The following is a 10992-nucleotide window of genomic DNA, read 5'->3' as shown; positions in this document are numbered from 1 at the left end:
TACTGAATTTAACTTTTTACCAAATTTCAGAAATACACTCTTCTCATCTGCAAACTTCTTTAAGTATATAAACAATGGGCTTTTCTGTTATAAGTGGACAAATCAGCACATATAATAATACGCATATGGAGAGCATGCTCTGCTGTCTGGTAGTCATCATCTCAAGTTGTTTTTTCATGTGAGTGCTGCCACTCGCTAAGCAGCTAGAGTGCAGGCACAGAGGAAGGAGATCGGATACCACATCGTGCTCTCTATACTGATTCAGTGTACTTCAGATACACTGATTCAGTACTTCAGATCACTAGGACTATAGCAGTGGGAATAAGACCATTGAGCAAAGTTCACGTTCAGCTACAGCACAAGTGAATTTGAGTTAATCTACCACAGATTACTTAAGGGGAGGGGGTTGGAAGTCTGCTTTTGTTTTGGACTGTTCCTCAGAAAAAATCTTTAGGCCTCCTTTTGCTATATTTAGATTTCACTTCCCCTTTCATTGTTACATGCAATAAACCATTTATTCTCCAGAGAATGTCTCAGGGAAAAAAAAAAAATTACAACTGTACATCAAAAACCAAAAGAACCACCACAAAACATTTTGGAGTGACCGGTAGCACAGCACTGGCATTTTTAGGGTCTCCTTGCACAGACAACATAATGCATCTTTTTACTTCAATTCTATATAATTCACTTTCAGTGTTAAATGTCTAAAACATGTAAGGGACAGATCAAGCGTGTAAAAGCTGGTCAGACATGCTTTTTATGTGTGGCTATACGCCACTGTCATTAAGCAGCTTGAGCAGTATACATGCAAATGAACTGGGTGTTACATACTTGAGCTAATTGGAGTGCTGTGTGAAATGCCGTCTTCTCTCAGCACCATCCTGAGCTGCTGCAGAGGTGTGTACAAGTCTCAGTTAAAATACAGTTTAGCTTGATTTTACTGGCTGTTTTTAAGCATGAGCGGTTACAACCCAAGAACAATTTCCTTATGGCCTAATTTTAAGAGCAACTTTATCAGGCAAAACGTCAGATAAGGCACATGGGTTACCTGTGCAAAAAGCTGTTTCTAGCAATCCCTACAGCATCAGGGCATTTGTGCAGTAGCCAAGCAGCACTGCTTTCAGGACGTAAGGGTGTGACTCTTCCTTGGTCCTTTGACACCACGGTGCAGAGAAATAGGAAATTTGTCTACCTTGCTGTATGTTTTTTTATTTAAAAACTGAACAAACAGTGTTGATGTTCTAAGGATTTTTTCCCTTCCTCACTTGCCTTGCTTGGAGTATTATTGGCCAAATTTTCCAATGAAAGAAAATATGGGAAGTTCATTAGTAAATCGAAAAGGCATTGACTGATTTCAATCACTATTGGTTAGGAAAATATGTAGTTTTAGGAGAAAGTTTCTGACTTACCATATACTGATAAAATAGCTACATTTCAGGAAGCTGAAAAAAAGGTTTATACCTATCAGTGAGCTTAGGGATGAAGCTTGAGAGGACAGTGTCATCACAGTGACCCTTCACATGTAATGCCTGCCACTGCTATGTTTTCAACTTCACTTCACTCAACTTTAAATTGAAATGCCATAGATCTCCTGATCCCTGCTAAGTAGTATTACTACTGATAAATTGGCAAACTACCCTAAGTCACTCCACACCGAGTGGACCAACTTGCATTGTTACTGTTGTACCAGTTCTGGAAAAATAATTTCATTTGGAAATTCTGCTCATTAACTGACTTTTATTAACAAGAAATGATTATGCTTCCTGTGCATTTGGTAATCCAATTTTATGGTGATGCATGTATCACTTCACTGATGCTCCTCTCAGCCTGAAGGTGACTGCTGCCCTGGGGAACATACCAGATCAGAGTCCGGGCAGTTCTCATCTAAACAAGGCCATTAGAAGTGTTGCCTATTCAGCTGCAACATCACAGACATGTATCAAACTGAAAATAACCACATCCCAACTGGGCCAAACTTGTGGATGCTTTTGGCTAATTCTGTTTTGTTGCAGTGAACAGGAAGTTGTCTGCAAGTAATTACTGCATAGCACATATATTGTATTCTATGATGTACCCCTATTTATATATATTCTTAACATTGGACATAAGCAGGAACTTTTGTTTCACAAAAACATTTGACTTTAAACAATGAGTAAAAACATACAAAGTAAACATGCATGCTGGCCACATGCTTCATCGCACAGAAAATTTACTGGAAGTTTACTGGTGCTTACAGAACTATGGCAAGGAAAACAATCAGCAAGGAGGCATGGGGCACACGAAGCTGTACTGGTACAAGTTAGATTTTGTTTTATGGCTAAACATATGCTTGGCTCTTTATTTATGGCTAAACGTATGAGCTTGAATGCCAAGCAATGCCTAAAAAAGAAGAGTAAAAAGTAGAATTACAAGCCAAAACTATTCTTGCTTATTTTTTTCAGGAAAAAAAAAATTCAAGTTCCTTGTAAATAGACAAGACCGCATCAAAGATATCTAATATAAAAATATTTTGTATTTTGGATAATTGAAACAAGATTCTTCTATGATCCATTTATAGAATCTTAAATGAGTAGATTTATTCATGTGAACATGCAACTTGTTTTAAACGCACATAATAAAGCACAACTCAGGGCAGATGTATTTTTACTGTCTATGTGGATAAATTATCTGGATGGATGAAGCTCATGCATATATCCTAATTTACAGAAGATGTTAGGAATTAGCAACGGTTCTCTCCACTCAATCTTGTTTTATTTTTTCTGCATTTCGAACACAGATATGTTGAACCTGGTACTTTTCCACACATGGCCACAAGACTTGACCAAGAAACATCAAAGCACATAGTTATGGTGCTTTTCAGTCTAAGTTCGATATCTGCTACTGTCATGAGGTACCTTAAAAAATTCAGGACTAAGCTCTTCTGAACTTTCATCAATGGCCTTCTAACAGCTTTGCTTGGTGCTCTTGCAACTTGACTTTGTTTCTTAAAAACAAATAAGATTTCATCAGATTACATTAACAATATAAAAAAAATAGTAAAAAAGAAAGAGATGACTGCTGTTTTTACATATTACTCAAATAAAAAAAATAACCACATATTCCTCTTGTAGCAGCTAATTTTCCCAGCAATGCATTTGGCCACTTTGTTAGTAAACAGGACACTAGAGTCATTTAAAAGTTTCAAGTCTTCAAGTTTAATCAGAACCTATGATTTTCCAGAAGTGGCCTAGGAACAGAAGAATCAAACAAACAAATGTACTCAGTCAGCTTTGAAAGGAAAAATAGGAAGATCAAGAACTGACTGAAGAAATCAAGATCAGTAACTGCCAAATTTAACATTACTCCCTTGTGGCACATCCAGCAATAACTGCAGATTTGACTGCAGTGAAGGAGTGGAACAAAATGTCTGGCTCTCCAGGGAAAGACGGAAGGTATCTAAACCATCTTCTCATAGTTCATACATCTCAGCATTTGACACAAAACTGGTATGTACATATATATAAAGTGTATCTCCCTGATCCTACTTATTTACCGTTGTACTATGCAGAATAGAAGACGACCTGCCATGTCAAGTCATAGACCTTGGTGCATCTGGCTCGGACATTTCTCACTAGTTTCCTCGCAGCAGCATACAAACATTTCTTTCTGTTACTGAAGTCCTTTGAGTTCCTCTGCTACTGGGTGAATTAAGTAAGACAAATCTTAAGTGAAGAAAATTAGCTTTATTTATGTAAATTAGAAAAATGAATTGTTAGAACTTTGGTCAAATGGTTAATTATGTACAATTTACAATTATATTTATATACAAAACTTTTAATAAAATACAGTACATCACGCTTTTCCTGAGTCACAGTGTGTTTCTCAGTTCTCTCTTTTTTTTTCTTAAAGTAATTAGAATCTAGAAGGAAACACTATCCTCAGTTTGAGTGTTTGGTTTAGACAATACTGGTATTAAGAAAAGTCAATACTATATATAGAAAATACTTTATAGCCATTGCAATTTTAATAGTTATTTTTCTATATTAAAATATGTTCCTTAATAAAAATGTTAATTAAATATTCCTTATTGTGAGTTTGTTGTACTTTATTTGACACAAGACAAGCTGACTTCAGATACGCCCATCCCTCAGTGCAGAGATATATAGACTTAGGTGAGTTGCATGTGTGTAACTGATCATCTAAAGATCAGGAGACAGACATCCAGATAGAACAGATGTCTGAATTGAGGCACAGTGTATTAAATTTGCTGTCCTATTATGGACAAGATATGTAAGCTTCAGTTGCCTGGCTAGCATAATACAAAATTAACACAAGTATACATCCTGAAAAGTGAGACTATGTCAAGCAGCAAGGCACCAAGCCTGCAAATACTTACATACATATGCGTAACAGTCCCACTATGTAAAGCACTATTGAGCCCTCAGTGAAGATGCACTGTAAAGCTGTATTTAACAGCATTTGTTAAATCTTGGCCAGCTCAACAAGTTATTAGGATTAAAGCTTTCAGTATTACCTTTACTGAGTTGAGTTTTTTGAGATCAACAATAATTTATGGTAAGGCCTACAAGGATATTTAATTTGTTTACTTAACAATGCAGTATGTTAAATTAGTAATTAAGATGGATTACCACCTGCAAGTAAATTTATATCCCAGCTAAATCCAGAAAACAATTAGGGTGACTTATTTTCGACAAACATTGACTTAAAACAAAGTTAATTTTACTTTATGGCTAAGTGTGGGCTGCTCCTAAATATACCTATGGTGAAGTTCACTACACTTTTTTAATATAGGCATGTGCATTTCTGATATTTTAGTCCAAAATAATCAAAAAATACAAATTAAATGACCTCTGATTGATCTATTCATAGCACTTGGAGATGTTTAAGAAGTCTGTTTAACAGGAAGTTATCTAGAGATTTGTTCTCTCTTAAAAACTTGCTATAATTTTTCAATGCAAACCAAATGATGTGATCAACTCACAGACCTCCTCTGAAAGAAATTAAAGGGGATATTTTTTGCTGTTAATATCAAAGTGCAAATATTAGACTTTAAAGAAAATTGGTCTTTAGCTGAATGCTTGAACTTTTCCCAGGATTTTTTGCATGTTTAGCAGTCTTCACTTTGATGCTTTCTTGATTGCCTTTTACAGCAGATTCAAGCCTCGCTTTCATAGTTGGAGAAGACGACATTAATTTTTTAAAAACTGAAGAGTACTGTGGACCGATCTGCATCAGATTTTGCAAGGCAAACTCATGTAGATTTTTTGTTGCATTTGTAGCAGAACCCAGGGCATTTTCATCCAAAAGAAATGAAATAAGGATGGGAAGAAGGCAGGCCACCAAATGAGCACCTATAAACACAGAAAACAGTACTTACACATACACTTTTTATAAACAACTTAACATTTTAGTTAAAAGAATTTCTCATGATTCAAGTCAACATCTAACACAACTCATAAAACAGCAAGCGTTATTTAAACCATACAGAAAAACAAACCACCATTGTAACAATTTTGGTGGCAATTATTGTTCAGGACCAGTTCTACAGTCATCATTTTGTTTTAATTTATTACCTGTGGCAACTTTAAGCCTGTGCAATGCTTTGGATACTAGTAATGGAAGTAACTTACGGTGTTCTTCCTCAGCAGTAGCTATAAGAGCTGTTAACACCTTGATTCCCTCCTGAATAACTTGAAGTTCAGCAGCATTTTCAGGTTTTGCTTTTTCTGTTTCCTGCAATTTCCTCACAATGGATGGTGCTAAAGAATGAATATAAGGATATGACACGGTTTTGTTTGGATGCTGAAAGATGGAGTGCAGCAGCTGGTAGCATTTACACTGTACCTGAAGGGAAAATCAAAGTTGCAGTTACAAAGTGTTATACAAGTCAGACTGTTTTAAAACTCAAAGCTTGTCAGATAAAATTTCAGGGAGGGCGAAAAATCTGCCTCACAGCTCAAAAATTCATCAAGTTGCAGGACGCTAATGCATAATAATTGATAGGAGCATTATAACTTCTAACCAAATTATTAACAGAAACTAGATCATGCTTCCTATTTCCAGAGTCCTACATCTTCCTAGATTTTTGGGTAAAGGAAAAAATATCATTTATGTGTTAAGACAGTGTGTTACTATTGTTTTGAAAATAATCTGTATTTTGCTGACCAAGAATACATGCTTCAAATGTAAATATTACTTCTGTGAAACTGTAGGTACAAACTTAGCAGGTGTCAAAAGGTGCAAATAGCTTACTGTGTGTGTCACTGGAGGTCAGTAGGACTGAAACTGTGAAGTGCCTACAGAACTTCTGAAAGTCTCAGATACCTAAAACACTTACAACTTGCAAATGCATACTACCATTATTTTCCTGAAGTCCCATTCAGCATTCCTGAATATGACTTGTCATATTCAACTTTTCCTGCTTTGGCAGGGAGGTTGGACCCGAAGATCTCAAGGTCCCTTCCAACCCCTACAATTCTGTGATTCCCAAGTTTACTATCGGGAAAAACCATGTTGACAATACTAAAAAAGTGTCAATATATAAAAAAAAAGTAGTTTTCTAACAGCTGAGTTAGCTGTCCAGTTAAAGGTAACTTAGTTTAATCTGTAGTTACTACATGAGGATGTCCAGAGAAGGAGCAAGAGAACAGTTAACAGTGAATTCTCATATTAGTAGAACATAAAATTTAATGCATTTTCAGAGCTGGACTTCCAGAGTGAGTGTGTCCCCAGCCTTTAGAAAAGCCATTTGTATTTGCACTAATAATAAATAAAATTTGTGATTTTATTTTCTTGCTATGCTCTTTTAGATGAAGAGAAGTAACAAATGAACTGTAGCACTACATTCTAAAGTATGTGTATACAAACATTTATAACGAGGTCAGAACAAAGCATTAATCTAGTTCAATACCCTGCCTCCAGCAGTGACCTAGAGATGATGCTTATGATACGGTATAAATTATGTAGTGGTACTTCCTCAACATACTCCTCCAGCTTCTAAAGACCTACAGCTGCAGTATTTCCTGACCAAAAGGGGTAGTATCTACGCATTTACAACAAAATGACTAATAAAATGAAACAGGTGCCTAAAGAACTATGCAATTGTATCACGTACTTATCAGTGTGTAAAGCTCTGAGTCTGAAACAAAAAATGAAAATCATAGGAATGCAGAACTGTATTCAGAATAAATAAGTGATAAAATGCACTGCTGGACAAGTTTTCGCTAACTCGTTCAAACTATTTTAAAATACAACAGATATCCTGCAGAGCAGATTTAATTGGAGTCAACACAAGAAGTAACTGAAGAGAAAATAAACAAAAACATATTTAATATGCTATTGATATTCTCACAAATTCACCAGTACTTACAAAAGGATCTTTTGAGTCAAGTGTTATTTTGAACTTCTCAATACAACGCTTTTGAAGGCACTCTATGGTAGTAACTTCTGGACTGCTGGACAAAATAAATACTGTAATAGCAGTAAGCAGGCTAACTTCGTCACGTTGTTGTTGAAGACCATCTACTATCAATAAAGCAAACACACTGTTAGATTTGCATTATATAGTAATTCTGTGAATTCAAATGTTACAAAGAGATGGAAGAGAAATGTCTACGTGTCTCTAGGAGTTTTTTTACATATGCATGACAAACTGATGCACTGATAAGGGCTTTTACTGTAATAAAAGCCAAGGCCAAAATGGGAATTCAGGAGTGGTCATATGCATATTTAGGTATACCAGCATACTTTATTTCATTTTTTCTTTGTATAAGGTGTAATAATTATCTTTGCAAAGCTGGTATGATATGTTAGGGTACAAAAATCTTTTCTTTGGCAATTATATAAAATCTGCATTAAGAACTTACATCCTTCTGGCATGATTGAGACCATTGTTTCCACAAATAAATAAAAAAACCAGATGAAAGTTCCAGTAACAAACTACAGCGTTGAGATTAAATGGAAGGAATGACAAAAGTCATACAAAATTGGGAAGCTGAAGAAACAGTACACAGAACACTAACATTAAGAAGTTATTTTTCTTGAACTATTATTTTATTCCCTTTGCTGTCAATACAGACACTAGCTCTTCATAAAGAAATTATGTGCAGAACTGTTTTTATGCTCATTTACACTGAAGTTACAGCTCCTGTTCATTTCACCACGCTGTGTACCATTGTGGCATTACGTAATACAGGAGTAAGGCTGCAATCCCATGCTTATCCTTTACAGATTTTGACTTCTCATATGAACTGTAGACACAGCATTGCACTATAGTCTCAGCAGTACTTAGTTGTTGTTGAATTAGTTGGTTACCAAGTTCTTAGTGTTTATTTATTTAAGACATGCAGAAATTTAGTCTAACAGAACCAACCAACCTTCCAAAATTTTTTTTACTTTATAAAAAACACAAACTAAAGCGTGCTCACCTTGATCCCAACAGTCAAGCACTGTGACCAAAGCGCTGCGCAGAAGATCAGTCCATGCAGTCCGACTCTTCTCTGCTCGAGCCATTGGAGAAGACAAAAGTCCTTTAAGAGCTTGCAGAGATGCAGCAACTGTCAAAGGTAACTGGCCATCTTGTGGTTTCACTGCAGTTTCTTTAAGCACTCCAATAATTAGGTACAATATAGTAGGCAGAACTGAAACACTTCCTGTAGAACAAGGCAAATTAATTTTACAGAAGTTAAAAAAAGGGACCTTTGGTATTTAAAAATATGAAGAACTTTTCTTGGATTCTCTTATCTATCTAGGGTCAACTAGGTCACTACCTGAACCTGCTTGGCAGGGGATTTGGACCAGATGATGTCCAGAGATCCCTGCTATCGTTAACCATTCTGTGATTAACAAGTGGTAATTCCAAAACTGGTAGGAGGTAAAATTTCTCTCAAATGATGTGTAATTAGTCAAGGATCTCATTGCTCTTAGAAATCACTGAAAATCAAGAATCTACCAAGATGAATAGAAAGAGGTTCTCAGGTTAAAAACAGGTAACAGGAATTCCTAGAATTAAAATAGCAAAGTCTAACAATAATTTTGGAAGAGAGGAGACCTCTCCTCCTCTTTAAGAAGAGAAGTAAGGTGTCCCACAGCCTACTGAACAATCACCTCTCACTGACAATCTGGCAGTTGACATTCTGGAATAAGGACCTGTTAAAATAACTTAAAAATAATTTTTAAAACCTTTAATTATATGAATTGACCTTTGGACATGCTTCCTTTTCCAATCTTATCCAACTGACTGTATAATCAAGCTTAAGTTTTTTAGTTACCTGACTTAAATGCTAAGTTCCTTGGTGTAAACATCCCATCTGCTCCAATCCTGCAAGCTGTTTGCTTGTGGAGTAACTTAAATGGTTAAAGACAAAAAGTACTACAGAGCCCAAAGAAAATTCACAACTATTTTTCTTAAAATATAGCTGCCCTCAGAAGTAAATGAAGTAAAGAAAGTAAAAGAAGTAAATGATGCTATGTCAGTTTCTTTTTGAACTGACTAATAATGGGCTACAGAAAGAAATCATATCATCACCCTAAAACAAATAGCAAGAACTATTATGCAATAGTTAACAGTTGTACAATATTCCCAAAGAAGAAACCTGTCAAAGAGCACAAAGGTAAGAAAAGGAGTTTCCAGAAGTAGTAAAAGCAAAAATTTGCAAAGGAGTAATAAATACGTAAGGTATGAAAAGAGGAGTAGGGCAGAAATGTCTTATCAGGGTGGCTGAAACAGCACTGAAATATCATACACATGAGCATGGTATTGTTGGGGAAACAATCTTCACCTCTTAAAGTGTGGTGTGCATCCAAGATGAATCACGGGGTGAAAGTCAGCTCATCTGAGGAATCTGTCATAAATCCTTAACAGCAGGTTGCTAATGTTTAAATGATGGCTTTAAGTGAAAGCTAACACGACACATTTCCCTTTTAAAATTAATTTATGTTTGCATTATAAGTTCTGGAATAGAAGATTGAAGTAGGATAGAAGCATGTAGCTATTGTATACTTCTCTCACAAAATGAACCTATTAATTGCACTGCTACATGTGGGAGGAAAAGAAAAACTGCTCTTTCAGTTGCTTCAGTAACTTTTGTTATCTGACTGTCAAAAAAAAAATGAGGACAGGAAATTGTCACAGGCAAATCACAGAGCTTGCTGCCAGATTTATCCAGCTGAGAAAATTAGGTAGTAACAAGGGTGCTCAGAAGAACCCAATACTCTTTCATTTAATTTTTCCTTGTGATGAAATAGCATACCTTCAGGAGAGCAGATGGCAGGAACATCAGAGAGAATAACTAATGCTGCTGATACCAGTCTACTTCCATCTTCTGACAATAACAGATGTTTTCCTGATTGAACTGCAGGGCTACAAGTTAATTTAGGGTTGAGCTGGGGAAGCTGTCTGACAAGAATACAAACACATAGCTCTAGTGTTGCGAAGACTAATGATTTCCCAGGCACCAGTCCTCCTGTATCTTTGCCTTCTCCAAATTCTGGTAACGTTTCCTTTTCTGCAGCACCATCATCAACTACAACAAAAAGAAGAAATATAGCAGAAATCTGCAGACTGTACCTTGTTTCCAAGAAGTTCACCTCTTAAGACTGTTTCATCACCAAATGACCATCTCAACACCTACATGTATGTGCATATGTATTCCAGCTTCTACTGGCAAACATCCATCCCTCTGAAAAAGCAATCTGTGCACTGATTGTGAAAAGGCAAAAGCATGTGCAGTATTTAGACTTCAAACATGCAGAGGTACCATGCCAATACAATGTCATTTTGTTGTTTTTCTCTTTTTTTTTTTTTCCCTATTAGGAAAAGAACTTTAGGGAGTTACAATCAAAGAAGCTAGTGCTGTCTGGCTTTTAACAGCTGTGTGTGCCAAGTTTCTCTGTTGTTCTACTGCAATTGATCCCACCTTTCCAGTAAGATTTCTCCCTCCCTGTCACCACACAAGGGTATCCAAACTGCAGTTTTCCTCCTCACTTCATGCT

The 10992-nt window shown here is 36.1% G+C and overlaps 1 protein-coding gene across 1 annotated transcript in view; it reads right to left on the bottom strand.

Moving 5' to 3' along the window:
• Positions 1–3708: 3708 nt before the first annotated feature.
• HEATR5A (HEAT repeat containing 5A) overlaps positions 3709–10992 on the bottom strand; it is a 53839-nt gene continuing 46555 nt past the window's right edge. Inside the window, exons 32-36 of the mRNA XM_084286970.1 lie at positions 10251–10523; positions 8427–8651; positions 7370–7524; positions 5631–5844; positions 3709–5351 (exon numbers count right to left, since the gene is read on the bottom strand). Of these exons, the coding sequence (XP_084143096.1) occupies positions 5050–5351; positions 5631–5844; positions 7370–7524; positions 8427–8651; positions 10251–10523 (1169 nt within the window). The 3' untranslated portion in view covers positions 3709–5049. The remainder of the gene's footprint in view (positions 5352–5630; positions 5845–7369; positions 7525–8426; positions 8652–10250; positions 10524–10992) is intronic.

The sequence above is a fragment of the Netta rufina genome, assembly GCF_964035555.1.
Source record: "Netta rufina genome assembly, chromosome: 5".
Taxonomy (NCBI): domain Eukaryota; kingdom Metazoa; phylum Chordata; class Aves; order Anseriformes; family Anatidae; genus Netta; species Netta rufina.
This window is presented reverse-complemented; position numbering and strand designations above follow the sequence as displayed.